At 47.8% G+C, this 23632-nt stretch overlaps 2 protein-coding genes across 8 annotated transcripts in view; one reads left to right on the top strand and one right to left on the bottom strand.

Annotated features, from left to right (window-relative positions):
* Nucleotides 1-10949, top strand: part of NPRL3 (NPR3 like, GATOR1 complex subunit) — a 37946-nt gene extending 26997 nt beyond the window's left edge. For all 6 annotated transcript variants that reach the window (XM_065732348.1, XM_065732347.1, XM_065732352.1 and 3 more), the window contains 3 exons: nucleotides 5224-5413; nucleotides 6522-6714; nucleotides 10580-10949. In XM_065732348.1, the coding sequence (XP_065588420.1) occupies nucleotides 5224-5413; nucleotides 6522-6714; nucleotides 10580-10745 (549 nt within the window). In that variant the 3' untranslated portion in view covers nucleotides 10746-10949. The remainder of the gene's footprint in view (nucleotides 1-5223; nucleotides 5414-6521; nucleotides 6715-10579) is intronic.
* Nucleotides 10950-13116: 2167 nt separating this feature from the next.
* Nucleotides 13117-22744, bottom strand: MPG (N-methylpurine DNA glycosylase). Of its 2 annotated transcripts, none has more exons than XM_065732385.1 (4): nucleotides 22689-22744; nucleotides 20759-20978; nucleotides 17481-17685; nucleotides 13117-13635 (listed from the first exon to the last, which is right to left on the bottom strand). In XM_065732385.1, exons 2-4 carry the CDS (start codon nucleotides 20972-20974, stop codon nucleotides 13241-13243), a joined length of 816 nt encoding a protein of 271 aa, XP_065588457.1. In that variant the 5' UTR covers nucleotides 20975-20978; nucleotides 22689-22744; the 3' UTR covers nucleotides 13117-13240. The 2 variants fall into 2 exon arrangements, with proteins under 2 accessions (XP_065588457.1, XP_065588455.1); XM_065732383.1 differs by lacking the exon at nucleotides 22689-22744 and adding an exon at nucleotides 22605-22630.
* Nucleotides 22745-23632: the final 888 nt, after the last annotated feature.

Here is a 23632-nt window from a genome sequence, read left to right as displayed (position 1 = left end):
TATTTATGAAGCTTCTAATCCCAGTAGTATGTACTGGTCAGCTGCCATCTTTGGAGGCAGGGGGAGAACAGTGCCTGCTGTTCTGGCAGCGTTTTGCTGTATTACAGACAAATCTGTGTCTGGAAAATGAAAGCATTAATTTTGCTGTAGCTGCAGTAGCTTTGGGAGGCATTCTGATTCTCAGCAGTCCATTTAAGATCAGTGAGTTGCTCTGCTGTTTCTCCATCAATACTTCTGGTTGTTCTCAGATATCTTCACTTTGTTTAAAACACATAACAAACGTCTGCCACTTGCCTGCTTCTGTCACGAGCAAAGCCCTGAAGCAGCAGTGTGTGCCAGTGTTTGCCAGAGCTGCTGAGGTGCTGAAATGGCTCTTTTGGAGTGTGTGTCCTCAGCCTGGTGCTCACCTGCCTGATAGGGCTCTAAAGGTCAACGGTACGAGAGGTCTTCCTCGGCCTTGTGTGTGTGTCCACACACTGAGGATGAGCATGGTGCAGAGAAGTAGGGAGGTGAGTCTGCTTGCAGAACACTTGGGGCTTCAGTGGCAAGATATGGAGACCATCATATGCCTTGGGCTGCTGTGAGACATGTCTAGCTTGTTTCTCACTGGAGGAGTGCAGTCTAGAAAGAGCATTTAGATGGTTTTGTATCAGCACATTCATGTAGAAAAAGTACTTTACTCTGCTTTGATTTACCTATGCAGTATTGTTTTATTAGAAACCAGTCTTTTAAAAGAGATGTATCTAATCCCTGTCCAGGAGTGGTCAGGCTCCAATTGTAGTTACCTATAATTAAAAGAGATCTAGTCGATAGAGTGATTAATCTGATAAAATGTGGGTATTTTTTTTTCTGCTGTGCAGCAATAAAATATGCTGTGCTGTATTCTGAACTGTAAATACTGTCAAATTATGTTTGCTTTGCCTTTGAAAAAAAATGCACAAAGTTTGGACTTTTCACTATAATTTTATTCTCTGTACATAGGATTGGATGTTTTTTTTGGTTTCTTTTGTCCCTTTTTAAAAAAGCTTTGAAGAACTGAACTGGTGGCCATATCTTGTGCTATTCATCATGCTGCCTGTAGCTCTGAAGGTAATCTTCTGGAAGGTCAGTGCAGTGAGAAGAGCTGTATCATCTGCAGAAGCTGTTGAGGTCTCGTGGCACCCATCTCATTGGATTCTTGTCTTGGGATTGGCTTCCTTCCTTCTGGCATGCCCTTCTGAATGGGCATCTGTCTGTCAGGTAGGGCAGGTGTCAGGCAGAGGTCTCCATCAGCACAGCCTATGCTCTCAGCCATGTCCTTTGCATGAGACAGGAGCTTTTTTTGGAGCCTGTCTTCTTGATCTTTTTCCTTGCCTGGGATGAAAGCTGTACATTGCAGTCGAGCTCTGCAGTGTTTTTATGTTTGTCATCTTTGGTCTCATGGTCATAATTGCAAAGTGTTGGTCTTTATGTAGAGATCTCTAAGCTAGCTTCCTTTTTTCTCTATTAAGTCTGCCCTGCTTAGATAGCAGTGCTGCAGTTTAATGAAGGTGAGCCTATGACTGCATCTCAGTTGGTCTAATGGTACAGTGGTGCAGCTGAGAGGAGGAGATGGCCCTATTTTCCCTTTCCACGCTCAGTGTGTGCACATGCCTTCCTCCTTTCCCTCTTCCCTTTATGCTCTGGCTCCTGTCCAGCTCGACTCTATTCCCTTAACTCATTTCAGCCACGCTGGTTCTCTGCCAGGTTAGCAGGTGGAATTCACTCAGGGGAGGATCAGCAGCTCCAGGGCTGGTGCTGAGCGAGGGAGGCACTTCTGCAGCTGGGGATGTGAATGAGGCAAGCAGATGGGACTTCCTTTTTTTCACAGTGGTGAGTTGTCTGTTAGCAGCACTGAGAAGTGACCCCCAGACTTCCAGCAGTCCCCTCCACCTGGAGCTGTGTCCTGAACAGCAGCCCGTGTAGCTCACGGTGCTGGTAGTGGATCTCATGAGCTGATATCATCAGGGAAACTTGTATTCCCTTGTAGTGTATTTACTGGAATAAAACAATATGCATGTCCTCTGTCCTGACCCCAGGAAGGCTGTCTTTCTTTTGCTGCCCTTGACTCTAGGTTCTTGTCCCAGTGCTCTCCTCTCCCTTGCGTGGCGCAGCACTGGTGTCTGCACAGCAGACCAGAATGGAGCGCTGTGGTTGGGAACAAATTTGTTTTTTTTTTTTGCTGGAACAGTGTTGCAGGTCTGGCTGGGATGGGGTTAGCTTTCCCCACAGCAGCCTGTGTAGTGCTGTGCTTTGCATTTGTAGCTAGATCAGCACTGGCATCGTGTATTCTTGTTATTGGGAAGAACTTGGCTGCACATCTATGTGGCTTGTGGGCAGTATTTGCTGCCTGGACGTGCCACTGTCTTGATCGAGAAGGTTTGAGGTTAAGTATGGAGGCAAAGGGTCTCAGCAAGCAGGTTAGTACTTCATCTGAAAACTTCCCACACTCACCTTCCTGTTTAGGGTCATTCTGTTTTCTCCTGCCTTAGAACAAAGTGATTTCTAAAGACTATGGCAAGCTTTGCTGCTGGGAATCCGGCCCTCTGACTTGCACAGGATTGCTTGTAGAGTTACCAGCCTTTGGTTCCCTTCCTTGCTGTTAAGCTATTACTTTTATCATTGTAGTAGCATTAGCTAAAAGAAGCAGGGAGCTCTGAGCTTAGGTCCATATTCAGCTTATCTAGGACTACAGTCTTCACTGAAGGTATAATTCAAATTCCCTTTTCAAAAGTGGATGTGTATGTAGTCTAAATCAGGTTGTACAGTTGTAGATGTTCTTCCTCAAAAGAAGTGGCTGCCAGTGAACACAAAACAATTGCTTTTTTGCCTTTGGTTTCCTGTTGGGCCACAGTGCTGGAGTGAGGCTGCAGCAGATGATGCCACACGTGGGAAACGTGTCATGCTTTGTGCAGTGCACGGTGGAAGATAGCAGATGTCAGAGATGGGAGTGGGAGGAGAGCTGCATGTGAAGGCTGAGTGGACGTCTGGAAGGTGTTAGGAGTCACAAGAGCTTTTGCTGGCAGAAGTATGGAAGTAACATTCAGGGCTGTGTTCAAAACCAGGGTTTCTCATGTGGCAAGTTAAAAAGTAGGGTGTTCTGTGGCTAACTAGAAGGAACAGTTACGCTGTTTGGTGGAAGTCAGAGCTGCCACATAATGATTAACGTGGTGTCATTACACAGTAGTGACCTACGTTACTAGAGCTTGTCGGATTTGATCTGTGCAAAACTGGGAGAAGTTTTAATAGATTTAGTTTTTGGTAAAGTGGAGTATTTTGAAGAAGAGCTTAATGTGTTTCAGCAGGTGCCCGGTGGAGGTGCTGAGTTACTGACCTCGAGTCAGTGTGTGTCACTTCAATGAGCTCAGCTGGGGAAGAGGCACTCCTGTCCTCCAGTAGGCAGTGAGCTGTGCTTTCACTTTCGTTCTCGTGCACTGAGAAACATCAGGCTGGGATCTGAGTGCCTCCCTGGTGCTGCTCTTTCTTCCCTTTCCTGAACGTGTTTCCAGTCCCAGTTTTCTGGGCGTTTTCCTTAGCTTTGTGGACCTGGGAAAGAAATGGCTTTAAAGAATCTTTGGAAGAAGTGCATTTCATTCAACATATTACTGAACAGTTTTACAAATGCTCCCTTTGATTCCTAGAGGGCAGAGAACAAGGAGTGCTGGATCCTGCCCCTTCAGGACCTGGGGCTCTCCCTTCCCAGATGGGCTGACATATAGTGCCCTTCTCTGCTTTGCTCAGCGAGCACAAAGCAGTGCATTGTGAGCAGTGCCCTCCGTTGTGCTGTGCATGACAACACGTGCTCTGTGCCACTGTGGGGCTGAGGAAGGGGGCTGCTGATCCGTGCCAGTGGGAACAGTCCCACTGCTGCCAGGTGGGAACACCTCAGCCCAGGCTGGAGAGAGGAAGCATGGGGGCATAGAGGGCTGTGGATGAAACTGAGGGTTGAGTACTGAATGAAACAATGCAATCAGTCTCCTTTTGCCTTTCCATCACAGTGGTGGTGTTTTGGCCTCATAGGGCTGTGGCTTCCTGCAGTGCTGATGTCTGAGTGGAGCGTGCCCTGCCCTGGGAAGTTACTCTCAGCTCTTTTTGGCTTCAGAAAAGAGAGCAGCAAGTGGAGCAGACAGTGCCCATGCATGGAGATCTGTCCTGTGGAGTGTCAGACCCCTCGGATTTGTTGTGATGCCAGCAGGTTGGAAGCTTTACATGAAATGTGTGGGGCATCTTTCCCTGCATCTGGAAGGAAGGTTGGGGCATTCAGCCTCTTCTTTCTTCCAGGCTGACTTCAGATGTTAGCAACACGATACATGGACGTCCTTGTTATCTCGTGCCAGCTTTCCTCTTCTGTACATTTGCTCTTAAATGTAGAAAATGAATTATGCTTTTTCTGGAAAAGAAGTGTTTGAAGGCAACTTCAGATGATATGTTTTAAGATTAAGATCCATTCAGCCTCAAAAAGCAGTAATCCCTGGGAAGGGGGTGTGGGCTTATCTGCAGGCAGGAGATGTTTCTTTTAGGATTCGATAGCAAAGGAGGAATTGAAAATTAAATGACTTATGGAAAAAGGAAAATGATGTGGGCTGATGAACTTCAGCTTGGGGCTTTTACTGAGATTTGGCCGTTCTCCTGATGATTAATGCAGTGGAGCTGTACTTCCTTCTGTGTCTGAGCTCATTCTGCGTGTCTCTCACCAAAACAGCGTTGGTTGCTATGAAATCCCCAAACAGCTTTTGTCAGTGAATCAGTGTTTTCAGAGCTGTTAGCTATGGGAAGGGTTGGCTGTACTGAAATGAAAAGGCTTTTTGTGCAGAAATCCAGGCACGATAATGGCTTTTGAATGTTCCTCTGAAACTCCTGAATATAGGCCATGTCAGGAACCTACAGACGCCTCTCTCTCATCCCACCCCCCTCTTTCAGCATCACTTCTGGGGCACTGTGCAGTTGTTCAGCAATACAAAGGTGTTCTGCATGTTGGTTTAGCAGGATTCTCATCTCTTGGCATTCCCACTCTTGTCTGAGTACAGCCAAAGCATCCACACAGTCTGTATCATGATGGATGCATGTGGACGGTCACCTTGTGATGGTTCAGAGAAAACGCGAAGCTGTTCTGTATCTTGGAAAGCTTTTCTTCTTGTGATTTCTTACGCTTTGAGCACTGTCTTCTCTACTTCACAGCATTTAATACCTCATTTCTCACTGCAGACTCAGCTCATTCAGATGGTGATATGGATGCTCCAGCACCGGCTCCTCATTCAGCTCCACACGTACGTCTGTCTGATGGTGCCCCCAAACGAGGAGGAGGTCCGTGCCCAGGATGAAGACATGCCCTTCACTGCCAGAGTTGGAGGCCGAAGTTTAAGCACCCCCAATGCTCTTAGCTTTGGTTCTCCAAGTACGTGCCAGCTTTGCTGTGCTGTTCACACTGCAGCCCACTTCTAGCCCTTCTCTTAGCAGTGCTGAGGGTACAGGTCTTAGCAGTAAGATAGCTGGTCTTTGCTGGGGTGCTTGCTAACGATGACCAGCCCTTGTTCAACGTAGAGCTGGGTGTTGGTGGATGTCTGAAGTGCTTCAAGTAGTTGGTTGTAATTTGCTAAGATCTCATTTGGTCATGTCGAAAATGTTAGCATTTATCAGGGACACTTCAGGGCTTTTCTGCCAGGGAACTTCCTACTTCCCTGCTGTACTAAGGAGTAGCTGCAGTGGTCCTCTGCCTGCAGTGCTGTTGCTGCATGGATTCTGGTTAGCAGGAGAGGAATAGCATGGTGAGAATTTGCTATAAGCAGTGTTGGTTTCTGTGGGCCACAGGGCCCTTAAGGAAGCTCAGGGCTGTCAGTCTCGCCAATGGCTGATTTCTCTTTCCCTGGCCTCTTTAATCTCCTCAGTGCTGTTTGTCAGGGTGATTCCAGGAAAGCATATTTTCAAGAGGACAGATGAGAAATAATGCTGAAATCCTGGGGTGTGCCTGCCTGTGCTGTTATGAGCAGTGTCCTCAGAATGCCAAACAGCACTGAGACAGTGGGAGAGATTCTCTGTGCAACCTGCAGCTTGACACAGCTCGTGAATTAGGGCAGCAATCCTGGAACATGAGTCTGATAAGTCTGTGATCTGCTTGTTTTGGCTCACTCACAAGAGGATATTGCTTCTTGGCCTTGCTTTCTGCACGCTTCCATCTTCTGTGTTGTTGGGCTTTTTGTGTTACCACTCATGGTGTTCCAGCAGCGCTGGCTGGGAATTTTCTTTTCAGATTACTTTATGGACTGTTTATAGTCTCCAGAAGTGCAGTTTTCCACATAAATTGATGGTGTTGTTGAAACACTTCACTTTCCCATTGAGAAAATCCCTACATTGTCATATCACAAATTGTGGTTACACGTAGTGTTTTCAGAGCCACTTTGTTCTACAAATCTGAGGGGGCTGCTTGGCAAGACCCGAAATGATAATCTTTACTTCATTATGCTGAGCAATATAAAAATTCTGTTTCTCTTCTCTTCCCCTGATAGCTAGTAGTGATGACATGACTCTGACAAGTCCCAGCATGGATAATTCCAGTGCTGAGTTGATACCTGGCGGGGACTCACCCCTGAATAAGAGGATGACAGAGAATCTCCTGGCAAGCTTGCTGGAACACGAGCGGGAAGCTATCCTCAATGTCCCTGCTGCCCAAAACCCAGAAGATCTCCGCATGTTTGCAAGGTAGGAGTGCAGAGAGTGTGACCTTTTTTTCCTATCTTTGCTGTTCTATTGATGGATAGGTGTGGGCTCTAAACAAATATCATTGGGATTTTGGAAGATAAATGATTTTGATTTTGTTTTCAAGTACCTATTTGATATGCACACAGCATTTTTCAACAAAAGCTAATGTATATGTCACAAGAACACTTGTTAACAGAGTTCTGGATGGTGAAGGAGCATTAGGACATTTGGTTGGACAGCAGAGCCTTCGCTTTTTGCCTTCCAGTTCTGATGAGTCCACACGTGGTAGACATTACTGCCTCACTTAAAACATAATTCTAAGCATCCAAAGCAAAGACCTAGTCATGCTGGTGCTGTCATTTTGTGTCTGTTAGTATTTCCAAGACAGCTGTTATTTATTTTAAGCTTTATAAACTACATACAAATAGGAGACAAAGGAAAAAAGCATCAGGGATGAAGTCGGCCCACATCTTTCCACAGAACAGCCTCCAAAACACTGGCATCACTGGAGCGCTGCTTTCATGGCATACTCACAGAGCAGAAAACAACCAGGGGGGAGATCTGCAACTTTTCGTGTACTTTAGGAGTGTGGGTGGTCATCCCCTGCAGCCTGGTCCTCCTGCTTTGCAGCTCAGTTCACGTATTTGTGCAGAGCTCTGCTGGGTGGGAGCATCCAGAGGATATTCTCTCCTTGAGTGGCATCACTTGGAGCACTTGAGAACTTCGAGATGTTTGTTCTTCATTACCAGAGAAGCGGTTACAAAACCTGTGAAAAAGAGAAGGAAAAAAAGAATCATAACAGATGCAGTTTTAAGTAAACTCTGTGGGGGACATCGGGCCAGTCCAATGGCAATGCAGATTGTTAATCTTCCTGGGGAGAGGAAGGGCTCTCATGATTGCTTCCCTGTCACCTCTTCATCTGGGTGAAACAGCAGTGTGAAAGCTTTTGAATTGCAGGTGCCAAAAATGACTTCAGTTTCTTCAGCAAATTGGCTGCCGTGAACAGGCAGCTGCTCTAATGATGTTTGCTTTGCAGATTGCCCATGCACCTGGTTCTCTAGCAGAGCCATCCTGGGCATCTGCAGCCTCAATTTCCATTCCACTGTAGATTGAATTGACGACTGTAACATACTCTTTAAGTCAACAGTGAGGAAGAGAGAAGGTAGAACAAACAAGGCAGCCCTGTGGGTAGGATGCTAGAGCGTAAAAATAGAAATGCTAATGCAAGGTGCTCTCAGTTTCTGGTGATTTTATGAGGCAGTGTAACTTGGCAGTTGTGTATGTATTTTCTCTGGTGTTGTGCTGTGAACCATCTGAGGTGACTGTCTAGGTAAAGCTGTGGCTCTTAATGAGAGTGTAAATAATTGCAGAGAAGCTGTTGCAGTCAGTGAGCTGATCACCCCAACAAAGGTTACTGCATCAGCTCTGCTTTCTGCTTCATGTTCAGGAGCAGCACCTAATGAGGGCTGTGCTACAGCAAATAGCTGTGCTGGATCAGCTGCTTCCCAGAACAAATTCCTGCTATAAATGCCTAGTTAGTGCACTAAATATACTGAAACTGACCTTCCAAGTTTAGTTTTGTGTGTACAAAGGGATGGTCTATTTTCAGCATGGCAGTAAAGTTCAGCCTGATACATTTTTGCGTGCCTGTGCCTCTGAACTCCTGGTATTCATTAAACAGATGGCACAGAAGGGACTTGTGTCGATCCATTGCTATGCACAGCAGTGTTTGCAAGCAGAAACCTTAAGGGGAAAATGAGGAATATGGGAGCTTGGCTCCAGCATTGGCTGCATTAACCCTCACAGTGTTGAATTCAAAGCCAAGTTGTTTCCATGGCTGCTGCTGGAGGAGGGGGGCACATCCTTCCAGAATCAACTTGAGAGAGCCACAGGGTTTTTCTGAACCACATCTTCAGTTATGTGCACAAAGTGTTCCTCACTGCACGTCAGCCATGCTTTTGTAGACAGGTGGAGGCCTCGCTCGTGACTCCTCTCCCAAGCCACGGGCACTGAGCCACACTCAGCGTTTTCTTTATTGCTCTTAGATTGAGAAATGGGGGTCCTTAACTCCGTGGGGGAGCATTCAGAGGTGGCATCAAGCTGGGGACAGCTGTGCTCCATCTTCAAGCAGTGCTGGTGGAAGGGAGATCTCCTTGGCCAGACATAAGCTAATTTTATTGGAATGACTTAAGGTGAAATAGCCACTTTTGTTGGTTTTTTTTGGCGTGAAGTAGTCCAGGGAACTGCTCTACCACCATACTGCTGGTCACGGGGCAGCTTTTGTAACTCTGAGAGGGAAGAACAGCGCTGAGCAATGGAAAGAAATAATCCTTCACCACTGCATCGTGATCTGCAGGCACCCAGCTGTCAGCAGATACATTTGTGCAGCTTCAGAAGGACCCACATCCAACTGCTGCCCGAAGAACTGCCATCGTTTGGGTCCCATAAGTATTCACTGCCCAACGAGGTGAAAAAAAGGCTGAAGGAGTTCTCCAGTGCTGGCAGCAGTCCGGCTGGAGCAGGAGCCTGGGCCGGGCTCTGGGGTGTCTTCCAGCAGCATTTTTGTGATAGTCTTTAATATCCTCTCTGACTTTTATTGGAATGGAAATTATTTCATCTTCACCCGCTCCAAATCCAGACTCCTTCTGAATGCAGGGAGGATGTGCTTATTGGAAAACTCCTCCGTGGTCTGTGTTACCGCTGAAAGCCAGGTCATGATCATTTGCACAGATGGTTGTGCCAGGGGCAGGCACCTGAGCAGCTTCGTAGAGCAGGGGGAGCTCTGTGGTGCTTCGAACATCTCCTTTAAAGTCACTCATTGAGCAGTGATACAAAGTAGGGCAGGAGGAGCTGAGGCCAGGGGCAGGTACACAGTGCCCAGTGCTTGCTGGGAGATCAGAGCTAACACCTCTGGGCCAAAAGGGAGAAATCTGCAAGGTGGTCCCGGTGGGAGAGGAGTCTGATAGAAGTGGTAGGTCGGTGTCTTTCGAGATAAAGGATGCTAATCCCCTGGGCAGCTAAAACATGAGCATGAAAAGCCCCCAGACCAACAGGGGTCTTCAAAAATTACCATTGGTCCTTCAGGGAATGGCGTTTTCAGCACACACCAACCCTCACTTTCCCACATAGCCACTCCTCTGTGCTCTGGGTACGAACCACCGAGGGAAGGAAGCCCATTTACCTAACTCACATACCCACTGGGAGATCTGTTCTGTCAGCTGGCATAAAGCAGCAGGTCAGCATGTCCCTGAGCTGCAGATGGGTATGGAAACATGAGCAGAAGCTCCTCCAAAGAGCTCTGGGGGATTTCAGTAGTCATCATGGCTCAGGCCTGGAGTCAGGGTCTAGGGCTTTTTTGGGGTTTTGTTACTTCCAGAGCTTCTGTGAGGTGCCTGTGCCTGAAATCTCCATCTCCCTGCTGCAGCCTCACCCCACCCTGGGCTGATCCAACCTCAGTGCTTGCCTGCCATTACTAAGCCACTTGGGCAAAAGCATCATCCTTTTAATTCTGAAAGCAAGAGTTAAACTGCTGACAGTGTCAGGAGACGCAGCAGGCTGGGAGACCTCGTGGTGCAGGACCTTTGCAAGACCCCAGGGTTGTGTTTCCTTCTTACCAAGCAGGGCATCCATCGGAGTGGTGCTCTGAAGCCAAACAAGTGTGATGGGAATTTGGTGGGTAATGGTCCCTGTGCTGCTTTTCCAGAGGACCTCTGTGCCTGGCGTGCCTGAGGTCAGAGCAGATTTCATTTGTTTCATTTTCCACGTAAATAAAGGACACGACCCTGGTTGGAGGGGAGCTCGAGGGTGGGTTCCCGCTGCATGCAGTGCCTTTTGGCCCACGCCTTCCTTGCTGTCCTTCCTGCAGGCTGCTTCACTACTTCCGAGGCCGACACCATCTGGAGGAGATCATGTACAACGAGAACATGCGTCGCTCGCAGCTGCTGATGCTGTTCGATAAGTTCCGCAGCGTGCTGGTGGTGACCAGCCACGAGGACCCGGTGATTTCAGTTTTTCAGTCCCTCTTAAAATGACTGCTGGCCAAAACCTGCCACGCTCTTGATATTCTACAAGATGCCTCAGAAGTAAGAGCTGAACGCATGCCTTCTCAGCACACGGAGCGCAGTGGGCTCTCTGCTGGCGTGTCTCCGTTTCACACGTCCCTGTGTGACAGCTGAGGTCTGTGTGAGGGGCAGCGTGCTCCTTCCCAGCTGGGTTCCTGCCGTGCCAGACTCACAGCACAGGAGCTGCTGTCTTGCAGACCTTCCCTCGTGCTGCTCCTTCACTGGGGCTTTTGAGGTGGGTAAGAGCAGTCCATGATTTCTGCTGGAGTGCTACTGATGTGATGCTCTCCACCACTGCTTGTCAGTGGGTGCCTGTCCCCACCGCCCTCCTGCTGGGCCTCTGCTCAAGGGCAGAGTGAAGTTGGCCTGGCTTTTAGGGGAACAATTCTGGGTACTGAGGAATTCTGTCCAGCTGTTGTTACCTGGAAGGAGTGGGGACATAAATAGGAATGCAAAGTATCACAAGTAAACAGTTTTGTGATCAAAAATGACTCGCTTGCCTTATTAACAGCTTTCCTCTCCCCAGAATCTTTATTACAAAGTGTCTGTGGGGGGCACTGCTGGCACCAGACAGCCCATTTGTTGGCAGGTTTGCAGGTCTGTGTTTGACCGTGGTGGGGGCGGTTTGGGTGGATGAGCAGGACTGACCCTGGTTGGCCATACTGCGGGAGCAGGGCTGTATCAGTTCTCCAGAGCTGCAGGCTAACAGCAGTCATGCTTGCTCCCCCAGAACCTGTTTTGTTGCTCTGTTCCCCCTCCCTGTACAGCTGCTGGGAAGCAGGCTATGGAGCCGGCCTGGGTTGGAGCTGTGCAGGTGAAAAACAAGGTGCAGGGATGTACGTGGCTCCACTTCCTGATCCAGCAGTGCTCATTCAGCTATGCCAAGCCTACAAGCAGCAGCAGCAGCAAGGACAGCCCCCTCTCTTTTTGTCTGCATCATGAACTTAAGCCAGCTATGGTGGTGCAGCAGGGCTGGCCCCACACTGCACGGCTGAAGCAGCTGCTCTAGCAATTGCTGCTCAAGAGCTTCTTCTGTTCAGGAAGGAGAGACCAAGCAAGAACCCAGGGCGTTCGCCCAGCTCTGTTCCCAAGGAGAGGTGAGGAGATATTTGCCTCCATTGGTGGCTTCCAGGGGTGCGTGGTGTGTAAAGACAGTCAGGTTCCTCACTCAGACTTCCCCTTATTCTGCACGCACCCAAGCTGGAGCTTTTTCCCCAGAGCTGTAGGACCACGAGTGCAGCTTCACTGCCCACACAACTCAGGGTGAAAATGTGAGTGTCGTGCTGCCCCTAGCAACTGAACTAAAGGGGAGGGGGCAGGACAGCTGCAAAAGGACAGAGCCTGTCCAGGGGCAGCTCAGGGCACAGTGTGGTAGCACCAGTCTGGCAGTGGATTATTTATGCAAGATTTAGCTTGGTGCAGCACAGCTCAGGCAGGGGGCACCTGTCTGTGGGGAAGCGTGCAGCTGACCTGTGGCACACAGGCTGCTAACACTGATGGCCATTACACCCTGAGATCCAAGCAACTGTTCAGCCTACCTGCAGGGCTTGGTGCCACACGTGCAAGGCAGACTGCCAGCACAGCTGCAATTCTGTGGATTCTCACCTGAATCCATTTCTTCCCCTGCTGTACTTCACAGCAGGCTGCAGCTCTGCAGAAAGAGCTGTGAGGCAGAGATCTCAGCATTGGTGCTTTGTCTGTGTTCAGGCTCCCACACTTGTAAGCTTTGAACTATCTCAAAAGCAGCTGGAAAAATAAACAAAACACTGGGTTTTATGGAATGGTGGAGGCTGGACAGGGTCTCTAGAGGCCTCCTGTCCAAATTCTACTTAGAGAAATTGTTATACCATGTCACTCAGGAGCTTGTTGGTGGAGGTCTGATTGCTCCCAGTTCCAGAGTCTGACCACCCTCACGGTGAAAGTTTTCCGTATAGCTAATGAGAACTTCCTGTTTTCTAGCTTGTGCCCATTACACCTCATCCTGTCCCTGGGTACCTCTGACAAAACTCCAGCTCTGCCTTGTATGCACCCTCCCACTAAGCAGCTATAGTCAGCCGTGGGATTCTTCTTTCTCCTCCTCATCCCCGGACTGATCAGACCCAGCTCTCTCCGTTCTGCCAGCCCTGCTGCCACCCACTCTTGTGGCATTCCACTGAAGAATGCAAAGTGTGCCAGCAGAAAGGGTCAAAGCTGTGAGCTTCCACGAGTCATCTAGCTTACCGAAGCCTGGATCCATTCACGAGGGAGAAAGTGGCCGTCAGTGCTCAAATCCAGCTTTGCTTCTGGCTGGGAGATTCATGCCAGTCTGCCCCAGGAATGAAATGCCACCTTGCTGCATTCACTGTGACAAAGTACATTTATTGTTAAAAATCTCTGAGCTGCCCTTCCCGCTGCCCCAGCGTGGCTGGATGCGCTCATACAGAGCACAACTCAAGTCCCAGTTGGTGGCACACTTGCACGACTCATCAGCTGCAAGAGATGGGTTCTACTGCTGCCATCTCTCGCTCTATTTTCTTGTCTACAACACTCACAAATTTGTTTCCCCGTAAATAAAACCTGAGAGGTTTCTGTGACCACTCTCCTCTGTTCCCAATACCAATCCTGGCTGTGGCTACCACGTCGTGCTCCCCTGGCAGCTCCGGTCCAGGAGCCATCCAGATGGCTGCATCTTGAGTCAGGTCCCTTTGGTCAAAGGCCTTATCAATCCCAAACGCCTGGCAGAGCTTGGAGGGCCCGTTACACAGCTGCCAGTCCTTCAGTGGCTTTGTGGGTCCTTTCCTTGAAGCGCTGCGCAGCTCTCTCATCACATCTAAACCCTGCAGAGGCTCCAAAGAGCGAAGTAGGACTGCAGCCCCTTCCCCTGTGCAGAAAAAAGGGACGTGTTAGCACAGCCTTGTCTATATGGAACATCTCAGCAGAAGCTCTTCAGTCCCGTTCCCTATGCTGCATGTCCAGCATCCCGCAGCTCTGTGTCCTCGGTTCATCTGCCCTCACCCAGCCCCACTTCCCGATGCTCCCAGGCCGAGCTGCAGCTCCAAGGCTTGTCAGAGGGCAAGAGGTTTTTCTTATGTCACCACAACGTTCAGGAATAAATACACATATGGTTCAGTTTTGGCATAACTATCTAAAGCTGCTCCCAAACCCAGTGGATTTATAATAAACTCTGATGATAAGGTCTCCAGCCAGCAAGTGAGAGGAGAAAGAAGCCCAGATGCTGCCAACAGAATTGAGGCAGAGCTGGGCTGGAGGAGGGCCCCTGGTGTGCAGCTGCAGGCTGGGGAGCGGCCAGGCCGCTCTGAAGGAGCCCTGGGTGGAAGCATTACTGATCCAGGCACCAGGCTGAGGTGTAGGTGTGACAAACATGGCCCTGGGTGATGCAGAGGAGTGAGGTCAGCATCCTCGTGCCAGGGAAGCTCTCTGAGATGGGTACTGGGGCAGCAGGGGCTGCACAGCCCTGGGAGTGTCACTGCAGCAGAGATGGCCTTTTCTGTGATGAGAAGTGGAGAAAACTGACCGTTTTCTTCTCCAGTGTGCTTCACTGCCCCGCCAGGAAGGAGCCTGAGGAACCTCCTGCTCCCCACAGCCACTGGGACTGGCTGCTGCCCCTCATTTCGGTGAGGGCGAAGCAAACACACAGCTCTGAGCACAGACAATCCCCTGCAAGGAGGATTTCCATCCTGAGAGGGACAGAAACACTTCCCTGATATTTTCCATCAGAGAGCAGGGAAGGTCTTCTTCTGACCCCGAGTGGGTGAGGTGAGGGCCTGGCAATGCAGCCTGTGTGCTGCCCCACACAGTGCCTCTTGTGCGGGGCCGCCCACAGCATTCCTCCCTCCGCCTCGGGATGCTGTGCTGCAAGGACTTCCTCTCCCTCTCCAGCCTCCAACATCTGGAGCAGTGCTCAAGCCTGGCAAAGGCTCTGGTAGCCCAGCAGATCCCCAGGGGCCTGCAGTTTCCCTAAATAGAATCCCTCTCCTATTTTGTATGAGTGCCACAGCGAGCTGCTCGCAGCTCACACACCGAAAGCCTCGTGTCTTGCTTCTGCGAGGAGTGCCCTGCCTTGTGCTGCAGAGCTGCCCTCTGCACAGCTCGGTGAAGCAAACACGCTCACTCCCAACAGCTGCCTGCAATCTGTTTGCAGACACTCCCTTTGCTAAGGAAGGGAACGAAGCTAATCTGGCAGCCAAAAGCTGCCCCAGTGATTTAGAGCTCAAAGGTCATTTCAGATTCTTAAGAACATCCTCCGTGTCCTCACTGTGCTTTCCATCCGTGCACACAGAAACATCCTTCACGTTGAGATGCCCCCTCACCAACAACTGAGACCCCGAGGAGTGGCTGGTGACACTTCTTGCTCTCATCTGTCACAAATGCAAGTGGAAATTGTGGGCTCTTGAACTCAGGTGTGTCCCTGTGAGCTGAGGTGAACAGAGGCACGTGCCGAAGCAGCTGCAGCTCCAGACCCCTGTGCAGCATGGCAGGGTACCTCGTGTTTCACTCCAGCTGCTCTGGGAGCATTTCCACTGGCAAGCTTTCCAACTCTTTCTAGCTACATGCACTACATGATAGTGAGAGCATGGCCACCAGGGGAGGAGAGGAGCTCAGGGATGCCACAGTGAGCTATTGCCTCCCCTGCCCACTCCTCCACGGGTGGACATTCAGGACCTCCTGTGTGTGCCTGCACATCAGTTTTATGGTAGCTATTAAGCAGCAGCTGCATCTTTCTGGCTCACCTCCTGCCTGCCAGAGCACTGCAGCCGTCCCAGCTCGCTCCCAGGGCCACCTCCATCAGCAGCTGCCAGCAGTGCCCATCCTGTGCTCCAGCCCAGAAACACTGCTTATTTCCACAGAGTCACTCCACGTAAGGAGCAGGCTCAGGGCTAAAAGCTGGGATCTGACCACACGGAAGAGCCCGGCGCTGTCCCTGGGCAGCCAGGAATCACGGGACCACAGGGAAGTCCCACAGCCGCACGGCGCTGCTCGCCTCTCCCTCCCTGGACTCACTCCAGCTCTCACTCTCACAAACAGCTCTTGGCTGCTGGAGAGAAGACGATTTTCTCCTCCCTCCACCCATCTGACTCACTGCTCCCAGAACACCTCCTTCAAAGCCCCGCTCTGGGATCCCCGCTGCGTGACCCCGGGCACACAATCCCCGGGATCCCCATTTTACAAGAGATTGCTTCAGCTCTGGAAGCAAAGTGCTCCCACTGGCAAACTCCTGAGAAACAAACCACAGCGAAGTCCAAGAGAAGCTTGACCAGCAATTGCTGTCTTCCTGCAGTGAGGGAAGCCCAGCGTGTACTGAGATTATTCTGCTGCTGGTGCCGAGATGTGCACTGACAGACACTGATTATATTTTGGTATCCTTTAGGATTTCTCCAAAAAACGGTGTAGATGCACCACACAGCTCCAGGAAGCAGCAGTACTCGACACAGCAACAGGAAGGCCTCTTCCAGTAAAATCCCACAGGACTCAGCTTTATCTCAGTGATGTACACAAAGATTCCCCCTTCCTCTGTAACAGGAAATACCTGAGACCACCCTTCAGCTCCCAATGGTTTTATGAACACAAAACTAGAGCTGAGTAAACTTGGCCAACAACAGCTCGACAAGAAAACGAATTCCAGCAAAGCAGCGAGCTCCTCAACTGCTTCAGGACAAAGCTGAACAGGTACAGGAGGGAACTTTCCCAAGAGTATAAATGTCAAGCAAATCTTTTCAGAATTCAAAGGTTAGGCATCTTTAAAAAAAACAAAACAAACCTTATTATTCCCACTATTTCAAACACTAAGAGCCCCATTTGTACGAAGGACCGTTCTGTTCTCGTTATCTGAACAGATTTGGTAATGCAGTTCGCATGTGCTCATCCATCAGACTCCAGACTTCCACTTAGGAAGACAGGCTCTTCCCCCACAGTATTACCTGGAACTGTTTTTCTGCTTGACTGCCTTTCAGGGGCCAAAAGCAGAGGGTTAATGGTCATCATTCCAACACTTCTTTCCGCTGTGGAATATACAGCACGCTGCATCTTGGAAATCATTTGAGATCTTTCAAACAAAGTGCTGATCTAAGAAACACATACTGCCATTTCAAAGTATCTAATTAACCAAAAACATTTGTCTAAGGCAAAAGCTATCATCTGTAGAGAAAGCAACAGCTGCTTGTTAGAAGGAGAATCATTTGATTAGGAATTGGTTTTACTATCGTGACAGCAATAAAGGAGGATTACAGGTCCTGCCACAGCCTGCTTTTGGGATCTTCCTTTTTAGTTTGGTTTTCTTTAAGATACAGCAAAGCAGCTGAAATGCTCCTGTAGTGACTCAGATGCTAAAGCTCAGACCCCTCTGACCCTTCTGTTTCCCTTTGGCATTCAGTTTCTGAGGATAAAGGTGGGAGACGGAAGATCTTCTCACGACAGCAGACACCAAGATTCAGACTTTCACTAGGCTGCAAGTTCCTTTCTACATCACCACTCCAAAGGAACAAAGTGCACCGAATCCAATGGATAGGGCAGCAGCTCAGGTCATCCAAACTGAAAGCACTGTCCTGTAAAGATTCCCTTCCAGTCCTTGATCTTTACTTTTGCATCTGAACGTCTCCTGGAACTTGCAGCTGGGACCACAATCCCACCTGGTCACATAGCCACAGATTGGCTCACAGTGCTTGAAGCTAACACGTAGGCACTGAATGCCCTTCAGCCCCAGCTTACCTTGGCTGGAAACGTTCACACAGAAATAAATCCCATAGATCTGATACACGTACAGAGTTCCGGGTTTCATGAACATGGCTGCATTCCGTTCAGTCTGCTTCCCTCCTTTTGAGTGGGAAGCTTCATCTTCCCCACCCAGGTAAGCTTCTGTTTCAACTATCCTCCCCCAGAGTTCCCTGCCATCGGGAAGTTTGCGAACTAGAATCTGAAACAGAGGACAGAGTGCATCAGTTAGGAACCCCCAGTGCAAAATAACTGGAGCACAAAGCTTCCCCAAGCAAGGAAGTCAGAAAAAGGGCCCTCATGGCACTGCCCACTCTTTCACTCTCTGAACCCAGTCTGTAAACTAGCATGAACTTCTCCACTTTCTACTGTCTGGACCACATCTCAGTACAAGGAGTTTCTACCAATTTTTCACCCAGCAAAATGCCTGGGTCTGCTTCATACAGAATACATTCATGGCCATATGTACAAGAAATCTCCACAGCCCATGGAACTGCTTCTGTGGTTATCTTCTCCATTCTCACCCCAAACCACCAGGAGAGAAAGTGGTTTAAAGCAAAAAAGCACCACTGGTACAAAGCACCACGAACACTTATTCGTTCCATCAGGAGAAATGTGACAGCAGCACTAAGTAACTGCACTGATTGGATAGTCTCTCCCCCTTGAGGTGTTTCAAAAGGGTCCTAGCACCTAACTACAGAGATAACCATATCTGAAGTATCAGTGCTGTTCCTGTTTTCTCCAGTGCAGGGAACTGGTAATTGGCCTCAGGCAGAAACAGCAGGTCTTTGTTACTGCAGAGCTCTGTGCTGCTGCCAGCTCCTTAAATAAAACCCAGTAGATGGGGGAAAGAAAACCAACAACAGCCACAACTCTGAAAGGATTCTCCTGAAGAAAGCGAAGCAATCAGTAACTCCATACAAAGCTATCTGTGGTTTGCCCTGATGTCTAAACTTATTTTTTTTATTTAATCTGCCTTTATAGCATACTGCAGGATGGACTCATCAGTTTAATTACACCATGCTTCTATGTCTAAACTACAGCCATTCAAAAATGGCTGTTGAGAAACAAAGCTTACTTCCTAACAGTTTTTTTTCCTGGATTGCTCTTGCAGTTGTTAGCCCAACCCAGTGTGGTTGCAGTCACTGCAATCCCTGCATCTCACACCTTCCCTGCAGTACTTCCCAAATAACTGAAAACATCAGGATTTCATTTTTGTGAAAAACTGACTTCAGAGAAGCACCGGTGCCCATGAGTACTCCAAAGCACACGGCCACAGTGCTCTTTCAGAATGATGAAAGGCAGTGGTGACAGTTTTAGGAGTATGCAGACATCTCCCTGACTCTTCAGACAAAATATCTACAGTTAAAAGAGTTAAATACAAAGAGCAATACTGGTATAGCAGGCACCTCCAAAATCAGGAACAACGAAGTAATATGAAAACAAGAGCACGGATCAGGTCATTGGAGAATGGAAGTTATACTTTAAAGAAAATAAAAGTGGTGTCGAATTTGCCTGGTTTGCAATTCTGGGCCTAAACAGGGGAAGTATACAATTAGGACTAAAGTGTTATCTGCCTAGGGAGAGGAATGCAGGAGGGTGTCAGAGTCATTGAGACATCAACAAATGCATCAGGACAGCTTCAGGTATCCTCATACAGAGCAAGAAAATCTCACAGTGGATGGGACGTGGACAGTGTTAATTCTAGACACCAAAAAGTACTTTGCAGAGTGAGTAATCAGGGACCTCCCGAGAGAAGGCAAAGCTCTCAAACTGATCCAAACTCTTTGCCAAAGACTCAGCATTGAAAAACAACTTTGTATCATGACCATGAAATTCAGTGTCCTTCCACGAGCATTAATGTCCAAAAATAATCTGTTACAGTATTGCTTATCAGCAGAAAGGGGAAACTACATAAAGCAAGGAAGCTTGTTAGGAAGAACTTAAAAGAGACAGACAAAAGTCAAAGCAGGAAACTTCTAGCAGGATGTCTATAAAGAGAGAAAATACATTTGATGTAAAAGAGAGAGGTTGGGAAAGACTAAAAATAAACCCAGCAGGAGCAGAGCGGAGCAAAGGTGTCAACTACATGCAAGACAACATTCTTCAGAAGTAAAACCAATGCTAGATACAGTAACAGGCCAAAAGAAAGCACTGGAACAAATTCCTAAAGTATCTAAACTGATGAGAACCCAGGGAGTCTCTTCACCTTATAGGTAATAACAGTATAAAAAAAGACTCATAGAAAGTAAGATCACAGCAGTGAAACTAAAAATACATTTGCAGTGGTGTTTGGAAGGCCCCAGACTCAAGATTTTATAGGGACTACACTGTAGGAACTCTCTGAAATGAGAAGAGTGTTTTGAAGGACTCACTGAGCAGGAGACACAGTTCAGTTCCCTGACTCCTATTTCTAAAGGCTTTTGGCAAAGTCTAAAGATGCCTCAGTAAGAAGGGAGAAGGTCCTTTCATGAACAGGTAATGACTTAAAAACTCAGAAACTGAAGGTAGAAGAGCAGGTTTCAGAGTGAATGGAGTTTAAGTGCAGGGCTGTGGAGCCCCAGAGGCCTCGATGAGGGGGTGTGCTGCCTCACACACTTCTGTCAATAATGTGGGAGAGCTGATCGTGGGTGAGCTCCCCATCTCTACTGGTAATCCCAAGTTATTCAGAACAACAAAAATAAAAGAAGGTAGATCGATCTTTTAAAGCATACAAGGCAGCATAAAAGAAAGTGCCAAGCAGCCTGCTGAACTGCCCACTAAGAATAAAATATGCCAGTACACCATGACAGTGGATATCAGTCAAGAAAGGCCAAGGACCTGCCATGCTATTAGCATCGTGACATAATCAAATGGAGGTGGAGAAGGAAATGGTGTTGGCTGCACAGTGTTATTTTCCACTGGGAAAAGCAAGAGCCAGAAACAAACCAAGGAGTACCTGAAATAATTGGCTTTAAACAACCCTCAAAGCACAAACAGCAAAGTACATTTCAGTAAACCAGAAAAAAAAAGGAGAAACTCCACAAAAAATAAACTAATTCTGGAGGACAGTAAATTAAGCCTAAAAAGATACCTCTGTGACAACATCCAAAATAGATTTAACTACCAGTCTTCAATTTAAACAGAATTATACAAGAAAAGTAATGAGAACAGTACTCCTAAAGTAGCAAAGCCCCAAAGGCATACTGCAGAAAAAGAGATCATCCTTTTACACTGAGTAGTGTAAAATAGCTAGCACATGCTCCAGTACAGTAATGTTGGTGTTCAAGTCTTACCTGTCCCAGGAAGGATTTGGCCAGGCTAATACAGGGCTGGTTGAAAAAATCTGCTTCGAGCTGGGAAGATTTCTTTGTTGCAAAATATTTGCTGCTTTTTGGAGAAGAGTTCCCATGAGGAGTGGTGACTGAGTTCTTCGAGGCATCAGCAGGAGGGATGCTAGGGTCGCTTGGGAGAGCGCTTGACGAAGCTAACAGCTTTCTTTTTCTTGGCATAGTTCTAGGAAACAGATGCAAACATATTTGGAAATGAACTGTTTTAAAATAACCTTTACATTCCCACAAATTCTTATTTTTAACAACCCTCTGTAACGGGCCTGAGAGGTATTACCCATCAGACATGCAGGCAAACCACAGGAGCAGGTGACACATTCAGCTGGCTTTATGTCAGCCTGGGCAAATATTGGGCTCTACTGACAGGCAAACAGAATACTGCAGTTTAAGCTTTCATCTTTTAAGGGCTTAAGATAAAAATAAACTCTGGTCTACGTAGCAGTAAAAATATGTTTGCTAACTGTTAGGTTGGGAAATCCAGAATTTTGAAGGCAAAGATAAACCTGAACCATCTCCTTTTTACTGAGAACTTAAATCATCTATTAAGCAGACAAGAGAACGCGAAAACACTTTTAAAATTGTCCTGGTCCAAAATGTTCACAGAAGTGACATCACTCACTTTAAACAGAGATGTAATGGGGAAGAATCCAAATCTTCACAGGACACAGAACACTGGAGCCTGATTTACAGTCAGACTTCACGCTGCAGAAATGTTTGTATTAAGACCACAAAGTAAGGCTGAATTAAGCTCACCTACCAACGAGGTGAAGAACACGTGTTCCAAACTACAGTGTGTATTTGTGACAACTACACAACCTGAAATAGTTCTTTGTTTTTGTCACCAGTTTACTATGAGAGCTTCAAAAGGGTAAGGTGTCTTTTCCCGTGCCGCAGTCCTTGTGTTTGTCAAACAGGAGCAAAATTACTCATCCTGTAAAGCTCTCTGAAATCTCTGCTGGCTAACAGCATGATGTGGAAGCTGGGGCCATGGGTTAGCACTGAGACTGCAAAGTGCAACATCTGCATTCTTTACTGCAGTAATTCAGTGATGTTAGCCTTGCCATAGGACTGCCAGCTCCGTGCCAGGTGTTCTGCTCAGCTACAGCTTTTATTTGTGGCAACTCTTAAAAATGTCACTTGAAGCCACCTACCTCCCTCACACTAAATTGCCTGATGGCCTTTGCAAATGTGAGCCCTGTCTGGGAAGCAGAATGCAAATAGCAGAAAGTTTAGGAAGGAAGGGACAAAAGAGGAACACTTCTCCAGATCAGGCTAACTTCTAGAAAGTCAATCAATTGAATGCTTCCCACTGCAGACTGCTTCCAGGCTTCTCTGACAGCATTAACTGGAACTGTTAGACATGCTGAAAACATGGCCAATTCCTGTACAGCATTAACTCATTCAGTAATTTGTGCTTTTGTGGAATGCAGCATCAGAAGCAAGATCTGAGTTGGCTGGCACCTACTGCAAGTGCTCTTACACAGCCATTACACTGGCAGCCCGAGGGCACTTGTACTTTCATTGCTAGAAGCTGATCCTACACAGACCTCAGCATCTTCACCTCTCATTAGAAGCAGCAGTAGGACAGTGCCTTATAGTCATGAGAAATTCAGAGCCTGACATGTGATTGCTTTAAAAGCAAAAACAGACTGAAGGGAATGCAGTACTGCCTGAGAAATCCAGGGAAGCCTCAGTCTACTCTTTGTGCTCATTCATGCCAAGATATGAGACTTAAAACTCTACACCTCAAAGCCTATCTGCTTTTTCTATAAAAGATGTTACCTGTACGTACCCTTCTTGCATATGAAAAAGCACACTGTAGATGACAGTGCATTTCAAGTACCCAAGCCCTATTTATTTGGGAAGTCAGAGACACATGCAGGTCTGCAGACAGATCCCACAGCCTCCAGACTGTGTGCCCCAAATAAGAATCAGCTCTGGATTCAATCACTTTTCACTAATCCTGTTGTAACCAAACCAGGTACAAGTTGTTAGGCACCTGTGTACACATACACAGAGAAGCAGGGATGTCAGAAGAGGAAGATTAAGAGCTGAACAGCTCTGTACAGTGCCTGAAGCATTCAGGCCTCCTTGACTGTTCTCAGGTAATCGTGTAGGGCCCCTGTAAGCCAGAATCAGAAACACTGAAACTGGTGTAAACACACAGCTCAGCAGCAGATCCCCCTGAAGACAAGGAACAACTGAGTCTACACAGACTTCCTTAATCCTTCTGTGGTATTTCCGTGTGTACTCAGTGAGACAAAGCAATTCCATCAGCAGTTTGCATCTACTGTCAGGCCCAGGTACCTGCAGCTGCCAAATGTTCTTGGCATATATATGAAGAAGCAGTGTATGCTGCTTCTGGGGAAACAATTCCTCATTCAATTCCCAGTTGTATAGATTTCATATAGGTATATATGAATGGCATAGTAAGTGAAACCAAAGGACATTTCTTCCTGAATCCTGCTCTCATCACAGGTCAGAAGCAGAAGCCAAGGAAAGAACAGAACTGACACAGTGCTTCTCTAAGCATCCTCCACTTCTCTGGCCAGAAATCTTTGAAAAAGGCACAGCTCCATGTACTTAGTAACCACGAGCTTCACCCAGCTGTCCTCTGAGCCAATGCAAAACCATCCAAAGAACACTGCAACTACCACCACTGAAATACACATCGCTGCAAGTTCCCTTCAGGAGTTGAGAACCTGCCTGTCAGAAACACAGTTTGGTGCTCCCCACTTGTATTTGCAAGAGACACAGTAAAGCATGGCTTGCCTTAAAAAAGCATCACAGAACTAGGCACTACAGCTCCAAAAACTCACT

Source organism: Cyrtonyx montezumae, unplaced genomic scaffold (genome assembly GCF_038088225.1).
Source record: "Cyrtonyx montezumae isolate F1298 unplaced genomic scaffold, pur_monq_1.0 scaffold_16, whole genome shotgun sequence".
Taxonomy (NCBI): domain Eukaryota; kingdom Metazoa; phylum Chordata; class Aves; order Galliformes; family Odontophoridae; genus Cyrtonyx; species Cyrtonyx montezumae.
This window is presented reverse-complemented; position numbering and strand designations above follow the sequence as displayed.